At 38.4% G+C, this 23,918-nt stretch overlaps 2 protein-coding genes across 3 annotated transcripts in view; one reads left to right on the top strand and one right to left on the bottom strand.

Moving 5' to 3' along the window:
* The window catches only part of LOC111670184 (protein phosphatase 1 regulatory subunit 1A), a 30,575-nt gene extending 27,495 nt beyond the window's left edge, over positions 1-3,080 (top strand). For both annotated transcript variants that reach the window (XM_087179447.1, XM_023426795.2), the window contains one exon: positions 325-3,080. In XM_087179447.1, coding sequence (XP_087035573.1) covers positions 325-404 — 80 coding nt within the window. In that variant the 3' untranslated portion in view covers positions 405-3,080. The remainder of the gene's footprint in view (positions 1-324) is intronic.
* A 1,600-nt stretch (positions 3,081-4,680) lies between these two features.
* LOC111670175 (dual specificity calcium/calmodulin-dependent 3',5'-cyclic nucleotide phosphodiesterase 1B) lies at positions 4,681-19,767 on the bottom strand. The gene is made up of 14 exons (XM_023426785.2): positions 19,580-19,767; positions 17,380-17,493; positions 15,755-15,937; positions 15,248-15,314; positions 15,004-15,120; positions 14,583-14,723; positions 13,483-13,583; positions 11,610-11,735; positions 9,633-9,734; positions 9,287-9,407; positions 7,108-7,189; positions 6,651-6,768; positions 5,666-5,802; positions 4,681-5,134 (listed from the first exon to the last, which is right to left on the bottom strand). The coding sequence occupies exons 1-14, from the start codon at positions 19,630-19,632 to the stop codon at positions 5,037-5,039; spliced, it is 1,560 nt and encodes a 519-aa protein (XP_023282553.1). The 5' UTR covers positions 19,633-19,767; the 3' UTR covers positions 4,681-5,036.
* Between the last annotated feature and the right edge of the window lie 4,151 nt (positions 19,768-23,918).

The raw sequence follows: 23,918 nt of genomic DNA, 5'->3' as shown, positions 1-23,918 counted from the left end.
TTGTCAGAACATTACTATACCTTCATAACAGAAAATACAAAAAGCTAATGAGTGAATTACAGAATTTCTCTCTGGCTTCCCGTCTAACTGTCCACGTCTTGCACTGTAAAGCCAAATGGAATAATGAATATAATGGCCTTTGTTTCTATGTGGTTAAAAACAAAGTGATTTTCTCTTCCTTTGGAGAAACAACCATCCCCGACATTGGTTACCAAATTTTTATTTATTGTTAGGCTGTGAGAGACCATTAAAAAATCTCTCTTGCCAGCCTCCTCTCTCTCTTACTGTCCCTCAGTCTTTTATGTCTCTGTCTATGTTTTGCAGACACAAAAGCTGCAGCATCCACTGCGAGTCAGCCGGCAGAGGAAAAGACAAAGATGTGCAGCCAGGAGAAGGAGAAATAGAGTTTTCCTCTGTACAACACAATGCTGCTCAGTCTGCTCAGCCAGCCCAACACAATGACAGAAGATTGTGTCTGCAGATCCACTTTTTAGAAACATCAGGGCATATAGTATATTCCTCTACAGTCAGGCCTTAGTTACCACCTCGAGAACAAGAACAAAGGTTTCTACACTTATTTTGTGTCAAAAATCCTGCGTAAAGGGACGATTATTTAATTATTTTTGTTTTCTATTGCTTCCCCTGCGCTCACCTAAAACTAAAACTAGCCTACTGTAAGTATGAACCAGACTGGGAGGTAATATCTAGTTAATGGGACACAGTCTTTTCCTGTCTCTGTCACCCAATCATTATCATAAACCACCACAACTCACATGCTTAATGTGTCTTTTAATGTTCAAAGGCAACAAATATTCTATCTGCAATCCTTTTAGGCAATTTTCCTCATTAAATATGTGCCATGACTTCTGCAATGATCGTTCCATCTCAGAGCAATAAAAATGAATTTGTACCTCATAAATAACTTGGACTGAAACCATCTTTTTAAATTCAAATGTCATCACTTAGGCCCCGTATATTTGGGTTGACTGACAGTTTAAATCCTCAAATATATGTTTACACTACTAGATTGGACATCTACAAATACATTCTTAAAGTCCAACTGAAATTAACGACATCTTTTTTTCTGTTAAAGTATATACAGCTGCAACAAATTAATTTATTAGTCGATCAGCCGGAAATTAATTGGCAAGTATTTTGAATCGATTTAATTTTTTTTTAAAAACCCATAATTCTCTGGTTTTAGTTTCTGCAAAGTGATCTGTTTGCTTTAGTCCACCACAGTTATAAACGTAATATTTTTGGGTTATTGAACAAAACAAGACGTGAAGATGTCATGTTGAATTCTGGGAAACTGTGAGGGAGATTTTCAGCTATTTTCTGACATTTTAGAGACAAATTGTTTAATGGAAATAATCAGTAACAATTAGCAGATTCATTGCTATGAAAATAATCATCAGTTGCAGCAATAACACCACACATGTATGCAGAAACATGAAGAAATGGAGAGATGTATATATATATATATATTTTGTTTTTTTTTTGTTTTTTTTGTTTTGTTGTTTTGTTTTTGTTTTGTTTCATCATGACACCCCTGATTTTAGCATTTTTACTTCTTTGTGCATGTTATGGCCTACATAGATGGAGCGCTTGCCTCCATACAGCCAATTATGCTTCATTTGAAACCATATTTGCATAAAGCAGTAACCTAAATGTTCTATCATGGCCAGTCAGTCAGAGACAATAGTCAGACAGCAGCCTGCTACACAATATGAGACACAGACTTTGAACAACTAAAGTCAATCCAACATGCAAACACTCTCCTGCACCTTGTCTTGTTGGACGAGCGACCCAACAAACATTCACCAGGGGACAACAATCAGCTTGCAAATGAGCTGCACAGCTGCAGCACATTAAACAGCATGTTAACGAACCTACAGATGTCACTTCAGTCCTGTTAGATGCTTGTGTGATCTTTACTCTTGACTACCACGAACAACACACCGTCTGCCTGTGACTTCCAAACTATAGTGTAGGTTTGTTTGTCTCTCCTTGTCCTGCCAGAGGAAAATCTACCAGCTGCTGTCAGTCACTCACAAACACAGACACACCCCCAGCTGCTGAGAAGAAAAGGAGTATTTCTGATCTTTTCCCAAGACCTTTTTTTTTTTTACTTAGCTTACTATAGTTACGTATAAAAAACATATTGACAGTAACATGTTGTTGACATTATTTTGACCATAAAGAGGGACAGCTATATGTGATTTCAGTTGGACTTTATTACTTTTATTACTGGTAATATATCAATTAACAATAATGATGTCACGTCTAGTTACAGTAACGCACTAAAAACCAGACTTTTACCAGCCGAACCACGTGGTTGTGAATCCCTGGTTAACTAGCGAATGTGTCTAATGTTTTTGACACTTGAACGCTTCTGGAAATCGAAATCCTGATCATAAAACACTTTCTTGCATGGTACTGATTGTACAGTGACGTTTTCCTAAGCCCAAGGTCTTTGTTGTGATTCATTTTGAATGGGAATTAATTTAAACATTTTAAATACCAGACACAAACTGTAACTACTGGCATTCCCTTTTGATTCTAGTTTTGTATGCAACAAGAACATCACCATCGAAGTCATCACCACACTATTCCAGTAAACGTTGGTCATCTCATCAGCTCATTTGTATCACTGAAGTTAATGTAGATTATGTGACAATCCTTCCATAAACTTCACCATCATCTCGACATGTGTGAATGAAGCAAAACAAAACAAAAGAATAAAAACTGAAACAGAAAACTGAAGCCACCCTAGTATTGATGTCACTTTAGCAGATTAATTAGCCACACTATGAGCAGTTCATCTACCAGCTGCCAACAATGACCACTATGTCCACAATGAACAAGACAAACGGTAAAACATTCCTGTGCAAGCTTTCGTTTATTTCTTCTGCAGTGTATTTATGGACCACGTAATGTTTGTTCTGTTTTTGAATGGTAATAGTGTATTTACATGATTTAAATCTGGGGAGTTTTTTGTTCCAATTTTACTTGAATTGATTGACGATTACATCTGTAATCTAAATTTGTTTGATACAATAAAATGTTTAAATTGGTGATTGGGTGTTTTTCCTTCACACCAGTCCAAGCTTCAGGATCTGCTTTCCTTTTTTAAAAGTAAAAGAGGTATCAAGTTAAACTAACAGTGTCTGACCTCATTGCACCACTGGTCATGTGTTTAGCTGAGGTTCACTTTGACTATATCCTAAAAATAGGCACGCTGTCAATAAATAATTCAACATGCTCAGTGCAGGGAGCATAAAGACACATACATTTTTTATAAACAGAACTGTTTTTCACAAATAACTGCAGCAATTTAAGCTACATGTCTTATCCATACAGGCATTTCCAGTTGCCTTTTGAGGTACTGTAGCCTGAGTGAGCTTGATCACTTCTAGTGCAAATTTTTGCTGCGAAAGCAAGTTGCTATCATCATCTGAGGTGGAGATGCTGTGTGATCCTTTGAGAGTAAAACCCAAAGTTGATGTTTTGATCAATTTTCTGTACCACTCTGATCTTGTAATTATTAATCTGGCTCAGGGAAACACATCAAGTATCTTAAAAAAAATACAGGACATCCTGAGCATCTTCTGCTTTTGTGCTGGGATACTGCAAATACATGCACACACAAAAGGACACACAATAAATGTCATCCCTGTTTTGTATAATGCATCATTATGTATGCGTTTGTGTGTGTTGGGGGTTGGGTTACAACTGTGTGAGCACTGCATGCACACCTTAGATCACACGTATTTTTCTTATGTTCACTGTGATATGCAGTAGCTTCATTTTGTCTCCTCTGCCCTAAAACGAGGAAAGCTGAGGATGTACTTGTAAACTGCTTAACTGACAACTGTGAGAGTCAGAAACTGGGTTTGAAGCTGAGGCCTCTGGGCTCCCCTGGAGCCAATTGTTTCACTTCGCTCTACAGCCCCTCCTGCTGGGAGAGCAGAGAACTGAAATTAATGGTGACAGCTTTTTTTTTACTGTCTATGTTAAAATCAAATAAGGATCTAAAAAAAAAGGAGTTTAAAAGCTGCATATTGGAAGAGTAGGGTCAAGGTTTTGGTTGGATTTGAAACTTGAACCATATATTAAGGACTAAAAGTCAGAAAATATTGGCCTCTGCTGCATCAGTCCCCCAACTTTATACTCCTTTACATGCTCAGTTAAATTTTCTGTAAGTTTTAGCTCCTAATATGAGAGTCTTGATGCTGTGTTAAGAGTTACTAATGTGTTGGAGCTATATTAAAATCATATATTTGCTTATAAGCCATGTGAATGATGCTTCCATTGTCCTGCTATGATTAAGAAGCAGACATGGATCTACTTTAGCAGGACAGGACAGGACAATGGGCTTTTGGTGGAGACACACTGCCTGCCTCTTTCACAAGCAGGCTCCACTTGCCTAATCAAAGAGCAACTAAATCTGACTTTATGAATCCGAACAGGAGTAAACATGGCTAAATAAACTTCAAACTGCTTCAAGTGGTTTTTAAAAAAGCAGATCACATTAGAACTAAAATGACCGCTCTGCGATTAGGATCTTTGATCTTGAATCCTTTAAATGTTTCAGTGAAAAACTAAAAAGCATGATCTCCCACAACATCAAAGCCAGCCTTATAATGAATCAATACGAAGCAGCTCGATGACAAACACTCACAGATTTTCAAGGTTTATTGCAAGGTTAAATGATTTGTGTACAGTTCAAACTATAAAAGTGTTTAAGTGGCAAATTAAATTAATAACATGGACTATACTGTATAACATGGCCAGCATGTACACTTTGCATTTAAATTAGCATAGTATACTACACTTGAAATAAGACATGAGGACATATCTCTGACTACACGGCATCTTACCTTGGGAAGATGACCTTAACCCTAACCCTAACCCTAACCCCCCCCCCCCCAATCTTGCTGTCATAATATAAGAAGGCATTGTGGTTTTGTTACAAACAGTGACCCAATGTTAAAAAGCACATATCACAAATGAAGACCTACTACTACTACTGTCTACTGGTTTGTATCTGTGTTGGGGTCTTGCAGGGATTTTTCTGACAGCTCCTCTTGTCTGGACCTCTGTTCTTTTGTCAGTCTGGGGTCTGAAAATCCTGAGGGATAAAGAATATTGGAAAAGGCATTGGAAAATTTTGTTAAGCCGAAAGGGAAACAATATCTGTATCTGTTAATCACCTCATGAGATCACTCTGAAATGAATGTAGATAACAAATCAAATCAAGGAGACTGAGCACATTTATGGAGTTAAGTGGCTTTGTTCCTGCCAATTCAGTCACTTATCTCAAAATAAAATAGGTCTTTTAATCCGTGTGAGCAGAGATTGTCAAACATTTCATAGGTGATCATTTTAAGTTAGAAGTATTAAACCAGTACAAAAGATGACAGAAGAAAAGTATTAAAATGTTCAAGACTGCTATGTTGTAAGAATTTCTTAAAATAGTGTCGACCTCTAAATCCTGAGAACAGAACATCAACACAATTAGTGTGGGTCTTAGGTTTCACTCTGTAATAGATTTATTCTGTGGTGAGGCGCTCTATGTTAAGATCCCATGAAGGTTTTGTTCACTCATTTTACACAGGGCATTCTGAGCATTAAATGAATTAACATACTATGTGTTACGTACCATTGGAGCCACTCTCCTTCCATTTGAGCTTGTTGTCTTCGGTGTGTCGTGTCCACGTGGAGCGGAAACTCACCAGCTCAGCTGTGATGTGAGCGAGACTCCACTGCAGACCTCTGGAGCTCTCCTTCCAAAGATTACTATTGAGAAATGACAGGTTGTCATACCAAGACATTTTCATTTTTATTTTTGTACTTTCCCTTTTCACCTTTTCTTTTTTTTCATAAATATATATATATATATTTCTTTATTTCCTTGCTAATTTGTTCACAGTGAGGTTCAGATAATTGTAAGTCCCTCTATAACATTCTTGTTTTTACTGAAAGATTTAAGTGTCTGTGATAAATTTGAAGCTACAGCCAGAAGCCAGTTAGCTTAGCACTGACACCCAGAAACAGGGGGAACAGCTCGTCTGACTCTGTCTGGTGATAACAAAATCCATACCAGCACCTCCAAAGCTCACTAATTAAGACATTATATCTTATCTGTACAAAAACCAATGTGTAAAAACAACAATTTGTGGTTGTTGTCACTATTCAATGCCAAGCAACTGGCAAAGTCTCCAGGAACATCTCCTGGCCAAAATAAAATCACCCACATTACTCCTGTAAAACCACAAATTATTATTTTTACACTACTTTATGTAGAGATTAAGATATAACAAGTTCATTAGTGAGCCTTAGATGTGGTGGAAGGCAGATTTCTTTATCTTTTGACAAAGCCAGGCTGTTGTTTCCCCTTGTTTTCAGGTCTTTATGCTAAGATAAGCTAAGATAACTGGCTGCTGGCTGTAGCATCATATTTAACAGACAGATATCAAACTCCTGGCAAGAAAGTGAATATGTGAATTTCCCAAAATATATCATATTTCCTTTTAGCACTCTGGTGTTAGCCTTGAGTTAGGGTTAGCCTGTACCCCTTCATTCAGTACCATAACCATAAATTCCAACATGTATCACTGTGGTACATGCCCTGTCTTTGTGTATACCTGTGTCTGTTACATGGGTCTGGTGGACCTGGATTCTCCTCCACCAAAGGAATGACGATCTTTTCAGCCATGTCCGTCAGCAGAGAGAATGTAGGATACACAATGAAGTCTATGAAACCTGCAAGAGTAAACGCTGGCACATCAGCATGTGAAAATCAGATGTTTCTGAGCTATAAAAATGTAAGTTTCCCAATGCAATTTCTATTGCAATAAGAAAGAAACTCAAATGCAGTTCAGTAATCTTAGCAATAAGGTGTGAAAGGTCATATTATGCAGTACTGAACATAAATCAACATAAAGCTTGTCACTGAGTGGCTTATTGGATTCAAAGAGAAGGGAAAGAGAAGAAAGTGCAATTATGAAAAGTGAGTTTTAGCTATAATACAATACAACTAGCTGCAATTTCATGTCTTCACAGGAAGAAATTGTTTTCTGGAAAGTGTTTTGTGAGACATACCAATCTGGGACTCGGCTACCAGGGTGCTTTTTCGATCACACAGAGGAGAGAAGGGCAGGCCGAGCTCCGCCTCTCTATCACCCTCACAAAGATAGAAAGAGAGAGAGAAGATATCTTAAAGGGCATCCCACACATCGCCTGAAAATAACTTTTTAAAGGTTGTTTTATTACATCACTCATAACCTGAGACTTTAAGATTGTTAAAAAAAAAACAACATGCAACTGCTTTTTTTTTTTTTTTTTTTTTTTTAGAGTAACACAACACACATTAAGAGGCTTTTCAGAGGGAGATTTCTCACATCTTATTTTCAAAGAGAGCAGGGCTGCTCAACACCTCCTCTATTCTATTTTTTTTCAAATCCAGGCAGCGAAAATAGAGGACAGACAGAGAGGAGATGACAGTATATAGCAAGTTATTTCTACATTTACTGGAAACCCACTCAGTTAATGTACCAACCACACAACACCTGCCAATTTTTTCACTGCTTTTTGGTAAGGCTCAGTGGGCTTTTACTTGAAAATGGCATTTTAAATAGGTTGTAAGAAGGATGATTAACGGTTTTCTTCTTACAGTAACTCAAAACAAGTCCTCCAACCTCAACGTATTTTAGTCATTTGTCACTACCCTCGCAAACAACCTAAATAACGACAAGTGTACCTGACCTTCATCGTCATGGTAGGCTGTCGAATAGTCATGGTCTTGTTAGGTTAAGGCTTGGTTAGTTTTAGGAGGAGATCGTGGTTTGGGTTAAAATAAGGACTTCCTCAAAGTTAGAGGACCAGCGTCGTCATGGTTACAATAAAAAATGTTACAAACGGCTTCACCATCACTGTGGATTATTTGCACGTGTGGTAACAAAATCGCAATACAAAACATGAACCCTAACCCAAACATCAAATAAATCATTTCCATTAATACTGAACAGAATTATCAAAATAATGAAATTCCCAGTCCTTTCTAATACTATGCATATAATAATAAACTCATCAAACCCTTTCATTCGTCAGTTTTGGCTCTTAATTCTGTTTCCAAGGCTAAGATCAACTTTTGAACCTCAGTTAGACAAAATAATCATCAACATCAAAGGTTATACTTTGGCAATCCTCCTCACCTTTTTGCCTAAATTGTTTGGTTACATATTTACATATGGTTCCCAAAGGTCAAAAATAAACAACATAATTTCAACAACATCAAATGGTTTATCTGATTCAATCAATTCTCAGCAGATATTTTCCAGACTTAAATCTTTAATAAAACTTAGTCTTCTAAGATAAGACTGTCTCTCCTTCATACCTTAGGTGGTATTTATGTCGTTTTCTTTAGCTCCGACGTAAGAAACTCTTTGAAGGCTCCCATTCTCGCTTTCAGACTCCGATGAGTCATTTACAAAGCTGTTATTAGGTGTCCAACCTTTTGACTTATCAATTCTCAAGATAAGTCAAGATAATAAGAGATCAAACCAGTCAGATAAGATTAGAAGTAGGTAGGACCTGAAAGAACGGCAGAGTAGAAATGATCTGAACATACTGTATCTGCAGAGAAGACAGAAAGATTTTCTTTACCGTTAGATTTAAGATCTAACATCCATACTTATGGAAAGACTATCTAGTACCCTCTTTTTTCTGTGTCTCTATTCATCGTCATATTTTCTGTTAATGTTATGCACCTACATGATGGTCTAAATGAAACTCTTCTCTTTTTTTTTACATGTACATGTATTCATTTCATTCATCCGAGAAACAGTAGATGATCAAAAAGGCCCTTTCAGAATAAGTGCCTCAACATTCAGTCCCACCTTCTGAGAAAGATAAAAAGCATATTAGCTGAGTGACTGCTCTCGGAAGAGGGAGATCTAAAGTGATTTTAGAAGATGCAAAATCCAATATATTTACACTTTGGTTTTAATGTATGAATTAAAGAAACACAATGTAATGTGTCGATTGGTGAGCTTTGAGATGCTGGTAGGAGCTAGCTTCCAGTGTTTATGCTAAGCTAACCAGCTGCTGACTCCAGCTACTGCACCAAAAATTTTGAACTATTCCTTCACCCAAGATGAAAAATTATGGGCTGTGGCATTCCAACTTGTTTTCTGTTGTGTTTGAGAAAAGAAAAGAAAAGAAAAGAAAAGAGAAAGATGAAACAGTCGCATTGACAGTTGAGGTCTATTAGAGTTCCTACCTGTCTGAAGAACTCCTCCATCAGGGCTTTGGTCCAGCGAGAGTGCAGGGCCCAGGGCTTGGACGGATGGCTTATGTCAGCCGTGTGAAGTAACAGAGACAGTGCTTTTGGCTTGTCAATCCTGTTAGAAAAGCATAATGCACCTCTTGTTTTTGTTGTTGTGCTGTCGTGCCCCCAGACATGTCTGAAAAGCAGACGTGACACCAACCAGAGTGACAGTAATTTGGCCGTCTGCCTCTGTGTGTATGATATTTTTCTAATTAGTTGACTCTGCGGTGAACATTGATTTTGTAACATTGTGATTACACAACACAGTGTAAACAACAGCATAGCCCATTAGCGTTACCGCTCTTGTTGCTGTAGACAGGATTTCATCGCTTTGACTTGGAGTAGGTGGGAGGACATGTCTGTGGACAACACCATCTCTATAACCAGTGATCGCAGCTCCCTAAACAAAAACACACACAAAGACACACAGTTTACTAGTTGACCTTGTATGATGGATAGGAACTGAATAGAGTAAAAAAGGCAGGAAGGAAGACTCAGTGGGGTTGTAACCTTTTAAGATTTCCTGATGGATTTTCTTGTTCCCATGGTAACACTGGCTGCTAGAAAAGCCCATAGACTATAGTGCTGGTGTTTATCTTTGCTGTTATCTGCAGAGCTTTTCCATGAATAACACAGTCCCATACTATATCTATGATATATGAAGCATCAGCCTCCATGAATATATAAACTGTAGATACAGTATGGATATTTTCACATCGCAAACTCTACTCCAGTGTACTCAAGAATTATTTACACTCACAGGAATACATGGAAATTGAGCTTATTTAGTTATATATGATGTTATAATATGATGATCAATGACCATTAACCATATTTGACATTTACTTCAGTTGCTAATGTAAATTCTGTATCAAAAAACTATGATACAATATGACAAGTTTATTTCCCTGACCACATATCTGATTGTTGGTGGAAGCACATGTGACTCATTCACTGTTCCACTGTGGATTAGTGAATGAGTCACTAAACAGTGATAGTAATGTGATGCTTTATTGATTCATAATGGAGACATTTTATCTAAGGGGCTCAAAGGTCAGGGTCTAACTAGAGGACAATTATCCTCATGGGGAATTTATCCCCATCACTGCCGATATGTCACCCCAGATGTTCTTATTTCCATGAAATATTTAAAAAAAAATCTACACTTTATATTTTTTCTTAGTGTCAACATATAACATGAAAAGACCAAAACCAACAATATGTTACTCGGTGTCTCAATATTTTCTGAATTCCCCATCCTGTTAATGACACTCAGCCCCAAACCCCATATTTCCTTCTGCAGTAGTATATCTTTTCACAGAGTAATATTTTCATTTCTTTAAGGCTATAATATTCTTACTAAAATAGTTGGACACTATAGTTTTTAGCAAACGTTACTCAATTTGAAATAAATATTGTATTTTTTGGGGACTATTTTTAGCTGCGGATTAATACACATTTGGTGCTCCACTAAGTATTTACAGTATGGTATGTGTGGGACTGACCAACACTAAAGTGCTCATGTGCCCACTGATGTGTTTTTAATACGTTTTACGAAAAATGGATGTCTATGGCACAGAAAAAAGCTACAACGGCAATATTTATTAGTAAGATTAATTCATTGTTTGTTTTTGGACCTTTTTCTTTTAATAGGATTTGTTGTCAATAAGAAAAATATACCTTCTATGTCCATAATAAAAATGGCAAAAAAAATTCTATAGTCTCCAACAAAATAAGTGCACCAAAACATTTGACCCCTTTACAATTCTTCTTCTTTTTTTTTTATTTATTTTTTTTAAATTACTATCTTGGTTTTGTGGTTGGTCTCTTCCGATTTCAGTGGGTGATTTCTCAGAACGGTCGCGAACTTTTTACATTCAGGTGTGAAGTTATGTAGGCGGAGAGAGCTCTTGGGTTTTTCCAGGAAATAGTGCTCTGTATGCTTCTTGTTCAAAATGCAACTGTTGGTGGAGACGGGTGAGTTTTTGTCTCTGCATCTGTCATTGATCACTGGTGATCACTGGTTTATTTATAAGTCTATATTCTTTCACTATATAAGCATTTACTGTATATATCTTAGATGGGTAATTGTAAGTTAAACTTCATTATTGCTGTGGTGGAAATTTCTTGACATCAAATCGAACAAAACCTATTTTCTACATTTGATTTTCCCTTGAAACTTTAATAAGTTATGGTATCCACTTTGAAGTATTCTTTCTAAAGTAAAAGGTGAACAGCTAAAAGAATTCAGATATTAGATTTGTTGTCATCTTACATCCATTCCTCTCTTGTCAAATTAATGAAGATGTTCATTTGGTCGTCCTGCAGCAGCCGAAACGCTGCACTCAGGTGATGGCTTTCCTGTACCGACCGGTCATTGTAGATCAATGCGAACTCGGACCTGAAAAAGAAAGAGGAGGCAAGCGAAGCAGGAAAGTGAGACAGGGTAAGACATGAGACAAATAGATGGGTAAGTTGAAAAATGTGAGTGTGCAACACTGTAATAGTGTGGGGTGGAGGAGAGCGGGATAAAAGCAGAGTCCTCAGGGAGTCATTAAAGCACAATGGCTGCAGGTCTATAATGATGGATTTAAAAGTGCTGAGGAGTGGGATGTGATAAAAACTGGCACATGTGGGTATTAATGACTCAGTATAGCAGGTTAATTAAATAATTTGTCAATCAGGCGTTCCTTGTCCATTCATTTGCATAATCTACGTTATTAGATTGTTAAAAAGTACTACTAAATGTTTTCCATTTAGTGCTTATTTTGAAGCTCCCGCCATCCTTAAAACGTTCGTGAAAATGCTTCAAAGACAACACTGTGTTAAAATGTCTTTTGGTACCTAAAAACATCCTATAAAGGCAGTTTCCCGGTAAAATAATTTGGCACGACAGTTAAAATAGAGACAGTTGCTCTGTATCTGTAACAGATATTTTACTCTACTGTAGTTAATGGTGCACTAGAAATACCGAGGTACTGAAAAGATTTTTCCATATCTTTGGGGAGGGGTCATTCCAAATAAATACAAACAAAGTTACTTTATTTATGCATTGAACCCAGTTGAACTGATCTCGTTTTTGATGACTTTTCCTGTCAGTCGGATAAATAAATAAGAGCTGTGGGCTTCAGACCTCATCTTAACAGATCAAGTTTATTGTAATTGTTTGTTGTGAGTTTGGAAGGAGTTGTTGATTTCCTTGGTGGAATTCCCTTGAAAGATGTGCTCCATTCATATCTAACCCTAACCCTCTTTTTTAAGAAATTGCTAAATAAACTCAGCTGCTGTTGGTCAGTTGGTCGACCAGTTGAAACTGCCTCTTTTTTTTCCTAAAATTACAATTAAATTACATGGTCATTTTGAAGAACATTCATATGGATTTTGATTCACGTACCAATTCCTTTTAAGGAAATTATAGGAAACTAGGCATAAAATTGTGTTACAGAACCAAAACATACATAGAAACCGCTACATTACATGCTTTTTAACTTTTGTACCATGACTTTTTGGGGGACTTAATTCCCCTTTATATTGTCATATTTAGTTTGTTTGTTTGCAGGATACAGGTGGACAGTGGAGAAGGGCATTCTGTTGCAGGAGAGGTTTGAGAGGTTTTTAATATTTTTTCTACTGTGAATATAGAGTCAAGCTGATCACAGCCAATACTCTTCATAAGGTAACAAAAAACAAGGTTACCAGCCTTTTAAGCCTAGAGGACGTGAGTGTGTCACAGTGTTTGAAGATATGATTTGGGTGGAGTATGATTTTATGACAGATGCTGTTTATATAATGTAACTAAGATATGTTCTGTTATTGTGGACAGGCATCTTTGTGCTTTCTTCCCAAAATAAGGCCTGATGATGATGATGGGTGCCAAGAGACTGCGTTCTCCAGCCCTCCTATGTGGAAAATCAGCATCTAAAAATACTGTGTTCCCTGCAAGAAGATGTGTTTGCTTTAGAGTGCTCTGTCTCTCTCTCTCTCTGTTTCCAAAAATGCACAAAGGCCTTTAAGTAATACTACCGTACTATTTCTACATTCCCTGACATCCCTTACTATTCTACAGTTTCACAACAGGATGCGGCGTATATATAGCTGGTGCTTTATAGGACAGGGCTAATAAAACATGTTTCAGAAAAAGAGCTTACTTTGTGTGGATGTGAAAGTTGTTTGTGGTTCCCGTGTGTTCGTAGTCATGGATAGCTGCAGCAAACAGCGACGCCATCACCTCAAGCTCTGTCAGCCAGTGCTTTATAGACACAAGAGATGTAACAAATAAACATAAAAACAAACTGCACTTCGAGAGGAACCTGTTACTTTTTATGTTAATGTATCAAATTTTAGTATGGTGACATAGGAATAATCAATTTACTGATATACTGTGTCGCAACTCATCCTTCCCATTTCTTTAAAATCAAATTGGATTTAATTGACCATAGATCTCCATTGTTGTCCACAAACTACAGTCTACAGTAGTACCATGAAGTTTGACTGCTACTTTACCAGGGTATACTTGGGTCTGGACCTCCAATTTCTATTAAGTAGTTTGAGTTTTCAAGTATAGAGTGCACATCCTTCAGGCCACCAAGTGTAGGACACACTAACATGATATGAGGGTATCAAGTGGAAGTAAAAATGCTTCACTGTCCTTTCATTTCAACGGCTGGCAGTCAGTTTGATGACATATAAAAGCAGAGTAGGTGGGAGACGACGAGAGATTTTGTCTGTCTGACTTGACTGTGTGAGCAGATGGCTGTTTCCTGGAGGCAGTGCGTAACAGAAGGGAGTCACTATATGTGTCGAACTCGCAAAAAATTGGTCGTTCATTTTTAGCTAGCACTAGTCAAAGCCATGCTAGCGGTTATGTGAGATTGTGCCTTAGACACAGCGATGCTTTCAGCTAAACGCATACACCAAAATGTCATCAATGTTCACGGTGACAATGACTGAAAGCGGCGGCCTGGCCGACTGACATCGTTAGACCAATGTTACTGGCGTGGCTAAATGGGCTACAGTGTTGCACCGCGTGACGTCTTCCATCAATCAATGTCTTCTGTAGGAACAAATGGGCTTGGGGCTAAGTGTCATAGACATGTTAAGGAGGATGGAAAGTGTTGTGAAACAAACTCTGTTGGCATATTGTTGCTTTTTATCTTTTCATAGGATTTGATGAAATTTGAGGGAAAAAAAACAGAAAAACACCAGCCATTAATAATACTGAAAAAGTATTCAGGTGAGTCCAGTGTACCACGAGTCCTGAGCGTAGCAGCAGGCAGTGCAGTGTTTGAGTCACATCAGCAGCATGAACGTGGCTGTGGTAGGGGTTGCTGTGTTTGCCGTATCCTCTCTCCAGTGCAGACAGGAACTCTGTCAGGCACGAGATGGGGATCTGCAAAATACATTACATAATCATTACAAGTGTGTTTAAAAATCCAAGGTTCAAAGGTTTGTGTCAATTTGTACACATAATCTGGCAACCCACTGTTTCTTCAAACACCACAAATCGTTAATAAAACCCATATGCCTGATTATATCTGCAAATTACAACACAAGTTTTGGAGCGGAGTCTACAAGAGCTGTAGTGGTGAGTTTTTCATCCAAAGCACTGAAATTCTTGCATATCTATGACAACATATTGTATGGAAAGTTTAAATCTAAAATGAGAAGACCTTAAAACGACTGTTGAGCTCATATCTGGTGATCAGCTCAAAGAAAAGAGTTCGTAGTGCGTGATCAGAGCTGGCTGAATTCAGAGCAAACACGTCGAAGTTCCAGCGGTCGACATCCTGAGGAGAAGGAGAGGACTGCGTTATTGATACATACTTGTGCTGTGTATACTATCTTTTCTGTGATGTCAAATTTATCGCACACACACATGACTCACTGTGAGATTTATGATTAGTAGGGACTTACCCTGAGGCAGTTTACAACCACAGCAGGTTGGTCGGGCATGGCTGCAGTGTAGGCCCTCTTGAACATCCTGGAATAATGCAATGTTTATGTTGAGTTCAGTTAAAGTTCAGATGTTGACACTGTGCAGTGAACTCGACTCAGGAGCTGTTTATATAAATCCTCCAAAGGCCCTGTCCTCTTTGGAAGGATGTTTTAAAGAGAAAAGGAGGTTAATGTTTCACAGTGCAGTGCAGCTGTCTGTGTTTTCTGTAGCTGTAACAGTAACAACACTGTATGAGCTTACATTAGAGTTATAGTACAGATATGGAAATCAGTCATTTACGATGGGAGTTTTATGGTATGAGATGATAATTTCCTTATATTATTATATTTAGGTGTCATAAAGAAAACATATAGCTGTATGAGTGCTTCTGTATTCTTTCTACAACAGCTGCAATGTTACTGCAAAGTATTTAACATCCTGACATAATTACACAATTTGGATTTCTTGAACATATGTTGTTATACCTCTCCACAAATATCCCAGCCTGCACTGCATGGACGATGCTGCGGAACTTGGGCTTCTCATCTGAGCGTCGCACAGGCCGTCGAACCCTCTGGGTGAAGGTGGATGCCAGCCAGTCGGTGACCTCCGCAGGCACCCCGTCCGACTGCAGCTGCTGTAGATCGTCTTCAGAGTCCAGACACTGCCTGGGGAGACAAAACACACACACACACACACACACACACACACACACACACACACACACACACACACACACACACACACAGATTGTTAGACGGATGATATGAAGACACGAAGTCAATAACAGCTGGATGAAAGCACTAAACTACTAGACTTCTTTGGTGGAAGAATACAGTAATGGCAGTTGTGAATGTTGTCACTATAAAACTTTACTATATAGATATATTGACAGTGACTTTAAAAGGCTTTAAAAAACAGAAATATACATTTAAGGAGTTCTGCAAATCTCTGTAATTGCTTTAATTATAGAGCTCAAATGGAAACTAAAGGTGCTATATGTAAGTTTTGCTACTGCTACCTAGCCAACATTAGGAGCTAAGAGCTGTTTACTTACCAGTCTAGATGCAAGTTCAGCATCAAAATTCATTCATTTACTCACCAACAGCTGTCGCCAGTGGTGGGAAACAACAGCAATTTTAACTCGTTTTGAATCTACTTCTATCACTTCTTTTCTTCTACTGAAGTTAGCATGCTAACCAGCTAGCCCGGACCTGTCCCATCTTGTAATACTCCTATACAATAGCATTCAGTCCGCCTTCAGCTCAGCATGAGAGGATGAAGATGTAATGCTGATCAGAGGACATATTCTAATGTCTTGTCTTGTAAATGCAACGATAGCTTAATTTATCGGCAAGTGACCATTATCACCACCACCACCCACTTCCAACAAGAAACAATGCTTAATGGCTGAGAAAACTTACATAAAGCACCTTTAAAGGAATCGTATTGGAACATTTTTACAAAATACGCGTATTAGCTCTCTGACAGTTAGATGAGATCAGTACAACTCTCATCTCTCTCTTTAAAATATGAAGCTACAGGCTGCAGGCAGGAGATGGGAAACTGAGGCAAACAGGTAGCCTGTCTCTTTGCAAAGATAGTCCCCAGGAAGTTACTACTCTCAGCCAAGAAATTGTCAAGCGCATAACACTCTGTAAAACAACATTGTTTTTTTGTATGGATTAAAAAAACAATATATAACATGTCGATAAAAAGCTTTAGGGGGGCTGGTAAGCAGATTTTGTTTCTCTTGGACAAGGCCTAGCTAGCCGCTCCTGTGTTTTTGCTAAGCTAAGCTAACCAGCTGCTAGCTGTAGCTTCATATTTACTATACACAATGAGAGTGGTATCAATTAACTCATCTGAATCTCTCACAGAAAGCAAAAAAGTATATACATGTCTTTCATATATAAAAGTAAAGTTACCATCTTGTTTTTTTGCAGCCTATTGGGCTTGGAACAAATACAGTGTCCTGTGCATGCCAATAAATGGCTGCTGCTAATAGCGTTTAAAGCATGAAGCGAGAACATAAATACATGAAAATTGATCTAAAATGTCAATTAATTAGCTTTTGTTTTCAAAAGCATATTATTCCACTATAGTGTACCTTGTTCCATCGAGGTAAACTGCCTCTAGTAACGATGCTGTGAAATCTAGATTCTTTTTGATCTCTTCAAAGTCGACATCTTTCTCCTCCAGCTGTTTCAGCATGCTCCTCAGCCTGAAAGGAAACATAATTATGTATTTGGGTGTGATCCAAACAAAATAAAAGGAAAGATGCCCTTTTTGAAAGTACTGGGAAGCCGTTTCACCTCTCAAAACAGCAATCACTGACAGGCGATAGTGGTGTGAAAATGGTTGGAGGTTACAGCAGTTTGGCATCAAAGTCTTCACATTAAATCACACTAGGTACAGCAATAAACGTTATAGCTACAGAAGAAAGGTCATTCTGAAAAAAAATGGCTTTGTGTGATAGATGCTTTCTAAACGTGGCTCTAAATTGACAGCACTTGTCGTTGTCTTGAGTGAGTCAAACAAGGTCCGAGCAGTGTTTTAACAACAGGTTGAAATATTTCCTCGTGAATGGAAAGAGTTCATTTGGAAGCGATTTAAATGCCATGCTGTCCAAAGAAAGCCAGTGGCAAAAGGGCATCGTTAGTGCCAAATTTTCCATGAGAGGAAAGCTTCCCATGGTCAGGGTCTTATGTAACCTGCATTTTGTCAAAGTGGGCCATGTGAAGAATCATGTTTTTGAGTATTAAAGTGTTGGCCACATTCTGATCTCATCTGAGAACATGTTGCTCACTCTTGCTTTTGAAACTTTTAATCAAATTACAAAAGGGAACTGATGGAAATGCATTAATCTCCTGCTGCATAATAAAAAACAAATGCTTGGAGCTCATGTCACCTACAACATAACCCACCTGCAATGTGTTAATGTAATCTTATCTCAGTGATATATCCAAAAGCTTTGATAGATAATACAGCATCTGATAAAGAATCTCACCTCAGTTTATAGAACTGGAACCTTAATGCTTTATTGGGATTTTATTTTCTCCATGACTGTTTGAATGAGAGGTTTATTTGATATGATAACTTATTTGTGCTACAGATAATTCCTCTAAAACATTTTGGTGGGCTGCCTGTATGGTGCCATGACCATAACGACTGTATTCAAACTGCGCCAGGCCACGCTGTGGAGCCAACTCCTGGGGATGAGACGCTCACAGCTTTTCAAGTGTTTATCACGCTGGCAAAGGCTTTCAAAAGCTGTTGAGTCATAAAAATAGCATGCATCTGAATACCACTGCTCGCTTTCAATCTCAAATAATCTTTCGTGATAACACAGTCTTTTTTGTTCCAACTGTTCGCGGTAGAAGAGCCTCTGACAGCACGTTTACAGGAAATTACTCGTCAAGTGCACTTGAGAAATTTTGTTTATAGAGACAAATCTCCCTTTGGCTCAGACTTTGTTGAATCTACACACTGCATAGTGTCATCCTTACTAAGTGCATATCAACACAGTAATGTAGAGGTGTTTGAATAGTATCGGCTCTGTCAGCACAAATCTTTTAAATATATTCCTGGAAAAAAAGGAAACAAAAACTTAAATCCACATCAGATTATATCCCAATTCACCATGACCTGCTTGAAAGTTCACTTGTAAATATTGACAAACATGGTGAAAGAAATGTGTGAACTTCTGTCAAAAAATAACCCCAAAACACTTACAAGATTTGAAGCTGTGAATCCTGCACACACTAATACATCAGTGTGTTAACCAAAACAAAACCACATGACCAATCACCTCTGCAGCACATTTCCCTCCCACAGCAAAAGCATGAGTAAGACAAGTGTTCGCACAACCACTCAGGAGCAACAAGTGTCTGCTCACATGCTGCTAAGTATATTCAGAGACAAAAGTAGTAACATGGTAAAAAGGATACTTTTTAAGGTCAGAATAAGCTTCTCATTTTTTGCCTTACGGTACCCGAAGGTGTGCAGATGTAAAATGTGTCCAAGAAAATCCACTGAGGAGTGATGCATTATCACTCATCACTGTTCACTGCAGGGTGTATTTTTAAGTCACATATTTCCATGGCCGCAAAACAAGAAAACTACTCCAGACATCAGAATATGATCCAGACAGCCTAACTGCACCAAACACTACAGCTACTTGTGTTAATTTCAAAGATGTAGCATGTTGGGTAAAGACCTCCCGCCTTATTTATGCACTTACAGAGAGGCTGAACATGTAGATAGCTTACTATGATATAATCTCTACTAATTTTAGCCCCCTGTCTTACCTAGAGATGGGGATCTGCAGCCGTTTCTTACGGATTCGCACCAGTTCAGCCATTCCACACTCAAGCTGCTCCCTAATGGACCCCAGAGTTCAATAAAAAAAAACAATAAGAGGATGAAAAAGGAAAATGATTGCAGAGGAGTAGTAAGCAGAAAAGTTCTCCAAACCACCAACGCAAACTTTGAGTGTCCTGAGACAGACTTCTGTTTCAACAGCTCTCCCACCCACTTCTGGGGGACCTACTCCACTTCAATCTGATTGGTTAGGCAGGCCCAGACTGTGTCAGTATGTGTGTGTCAGAGAGAGAGAAAGAGAGAGAAGGAGAGAGTGCCTGGTGTGTGTGTGTGTGTGTGTGTGTGTGTGTGTGTGTGTGTGTGTGTGTGTGTGTGTGTGTGTGTGTGCGTGACTTTGTCAGTGAGTGAGTGTTTGTGTATATGTGTACATCCGTTGTGTGAAGTGAGTTAGTTGACCTGGCTCACTGATGAAGTGTTGACTGCAAGGCTTTCAAGCCGTGTGTACTCAAATCCCAAATGAGAATTTTCCACCGCAGCCGCAAATCAGGGAACTACACAGAGACAGTCTTTCACTGAAACCCACCAGTCACCCGAACCAAAATACATAAACAAAGCTTGTCCCCGTAAGCCACCCACAACAGCCCGATAGGTTAACTACTGTTCTCGATACTGCTGTGCTGGGGGGGAAATGGGCACCTTTACATTTAAAGTACATAGTTTTGTTGCTCTGATTTTCTACAAAAGTCAAGATGCAAAAAGAAAATGATTTAACAAAATATAAGAAGAAGAAGACAAAATTTACTACAAACTAAAACTGCTCTGGCAGTTTCAATCAACAGTGCAGAGGCTCAAATCGTAATTAAAATGATACCAGTAATTTATCTTCATAGCAGAGCCAAAACATCTTTACTGACATGCCTCATCAATAAATGTCAGCTGAATGTTTTATCTCTGACCAAAAAAAAAAGAAAAAGAAAAAAGGTAGTTCTGTGTCCAAAAAAGGACAGCACGCAAACCTTCAAGATCAGACAAGACAATGAGTCGTCCTACAATCTTTTACAGTTGTAGATCCTAAATCCATTACTAGTCTTTATTTATAGAGTATTGTGAGAGCTGTTCTACAACATTGCTTGGGAAAACCCCCTGCCTGCTGTCGGTCTCCCTCCTTGCTTGTCCTGCCTTGACTGCTGGGTCAGACTGACTCTCATGCTCCCATGCTCTTTGACATGGCACAACGTATTGCGAAGATGAGGAGAACCAACATTACGACGTATGATTCTCCATCTCATGTGTCACTTTAGGTTGCCTTTCTCCCACCAAAAAGAAAAATGCCTAATGTCGTAAAGCAAGGGACTCAACACATAGAAATGAGAATAGACACTTACACTCATTCATACTTTGATGTCTTTTAAAAATGTCAATTAAATACTAAAGAAGAGTAATTCATCCAGTGTCAGTGTCAGTCAGTTACAAACTCTAAACTTATTTCCCTTTGTGTGCTTGCCAGCCTTTTGCTTTACACTTTATTTTTTTTTCCCCTTCCATTCGTCCGTCATCCTCTCAGTCTCCCTCTGATGATGACGAACATACAGCCTCTGATCTTTCTCTGTCCACCCAGTGACCTGAGCCAATTATTACTCACAGACTCTACACTTCAGAGAGAGAAAATCTGACTTAGCGGCACCATAAATCACATCAAAATGTTTCGTGTCTCCGCATGGGAACGAGCTGTTCAAGAAACTGAGGGTGCTGAGGAGCACAGAGAGCGGTCATTTTGTTTTTTACAACAGTGGAATCAGGTATATTTCACCCAAATCAACGCAGTGGTCAAATGTTTAACATCTCTGACTAAAGCTTCCCTGGTCTCTGGGACGAACCTCACACCCAATAAACCATCTGGGTCTGATTAAAGGCTGGTGCATCCAAATCACAAAAATCATGTTTTCCCACTTAGCTGTACCTCCTGTGGTATGAAGGCATGCAGATAGTTTTGGGTGTATTTTGTATTTTTTTGCCTCCACCCTGAAACACTGAGGGCGATGGTATGTTGTTTGTTGTGCTCACATCTTTGTGAAATTTCTTTTTTTTTTTTTTTTTTTTAAATGAAATGTCTTGACATTTGCCATTTCAAACATTTCATACATGAATTTATAACCCTCTCAGTTTGAACAGTTATCACAATTGTGACGCCATCATTAATCATCAGGTCAACATTTTATTGTTGAAGCAATAATTTGCTTTATGACCAAATTCATGGAAAACTAATGATAGCTCCATCAGCTTCAGCTGTGCTTTGTGTTTATTGCTAATTAGCAAATGTTAGCATGATAATATGCCAAGATAGTGATAATGGCAAACCTTGCTGCATGCTGTTGATGATTGCTAGTGGTAGCATTTAGCTCAAAGCACCACTGTGCACAGCCTCACAGAGCTGCTAGCATAGGTGTAGACTCGGAGACTCTTGTTTAAATGTAATTTTTCAATGCTGTGAGCACCACAAATCCCATTCGCCTCCATTGTACTGTGGTGGAGGCAGAAGTGTCAACATCTCAAAACCTGGGAAAATAAATTGAAAAAATATGCGCATAAATGAGGCTTAATGAGACTATTTTTGGGAGAACTGATCCTTTAAAATTTTGCTACATATGAGATTACTGTATATTAGTAGTCATATCAATGATGAGAAGCATACAAAGTATATCTCTAGGTTCAAAATAATACAGTGACACCTCATTGCACAACACACCATTCACCGAATAAGCAAATCTAATCCTTCTGCATCTTTATTGCCTGTTACAACCAGGGAATGTGACTGTAAATATACATGTGCAGAAAGTGTAAAGTTAGAAGAATAAAACATTGGAAGCAGTATCTTACCGTTCCAGTGTGGTCCTCCATGTCACAAGACTGAGACGTCTATCATCTGCTCTGTGTATTTTACAAGTCGGTGTCATGACCTCAGGCTCTGAATGCTGCTGCAGACCATGTGTGTGTTTGCCAGTGTTTGTAAGAGAAACACAGAATGAGTTTATGCCTCTGTGTGTTGCTATGAATCCAGCATGTGTGATTGTCTTCTGTTTAAGTGTGTGTGTATATAGCTGCTCTGCTTACACTCACGGATATGTCTAGTCCTTTTCATCTCTTTATGTATACTGTATTTGCAGCGTGTGTACAGTATTTGTGTGGGTGTTGGTGTGTGTGTGTGTGTGTGTGTGTGTGTGTAATCTTCAGTGTTCCACAAGTCAGCAGGGGTGGCTCTGCGTCACAAACACAATCAGCAGAGTCTTTATATCAGGACCAGAGTTTCCACCATTAACTGTCCTCAGAGTCTTGGAACAGGATAAACGGGAGCTGCAAGGGAATAGTTCATTTGCAAAGCCTGAACTTGCAGAAAACACACATATGATCACAGCATTATTAATATAGCAATAATCATATTTTTCATTATAATTATTTTGCTTTACAAAAAATGACATAACAATCGGGAACACTTACTTTACCCCACCCCCCCACCCCCATTTAGCATTTATAAACATTATATTAACAGTTTATTATTCAGTTTAATCATTTATATTTGCTCACAATGACATTATAGCCTGTTATTAACTAATAATTAAATGTTTAAATACTGCTTATAAATGCAAAATAGGAGGGTTAAATAAAATGTTATGTCATATCAAACCCTGGTGATGAGGACACAGCCTCCTCTACAACAGATAAAGAAAAGTTCCCTTAAAATTATTTAAAAAAAGGGGGCCGCTTATGAGGCTGTTAGGGGCCTAATGAAAGGTATGATGAAATAACAATGAGCAAACCACCTCAACAGAAATATGGCTGCTCCTTCAGCACATAACAGGAAGTATAAATGATAGAAAAATTAAGCTGGATCTTATTTTTGTAGCTTTGATCATTATTGAATGTAATTCTATTCATTTTCCATTCGATGCCAATGTCTCCTTTTTTAGGTTTTGTATCTCATCTTGTTCTTTGGTCGGTGAGTCTTTAACCCTTTATACACACACACACACACAACACACTTACACTGTTTAATTCTGTGCTTGTGGTTTTGCATTAAGTGTGTGGCTTGGTAATGCAGTGCTTTAGGATCTGCCATGTTTATTCATGAATGTTCATCTGTGTATTCACGTCAGTGTTGCCTGTAGTGGGAATTGAACCTTTTGTGCTCTTGTGAGAAGGCTTGGTCCCTCAGCCTTGGTTGCTGAAACCCTACATACAACTTACACACACACACACACACACACACACACACACACACACACACACACACACACACACACATACTGTACACAAACGGATGTGAGCATT

This window comes from Seriola lalandi, unplaced genomic scaffold, assembly GCF_002814215.2.
Source record: "Seriola lalandi dorsalis isolate HSWRI2012SDOR001 ecotype SW California unplaced genomic scaffold, Sedor1 jcf7180002054840, whole genome shotgun sequence".
In the NCBI taxonomy this organism is placed as follows: Eukaryota; Metazoa; Chordata; class Actinopteri; order Carangiformes; family Carangidae; genus Seriola; species Seriola lalandi.
Note: the sequence above shows the minus strand (reverse complement) of the source record. Positions and strands in the feature narration are given on the sequence as shown.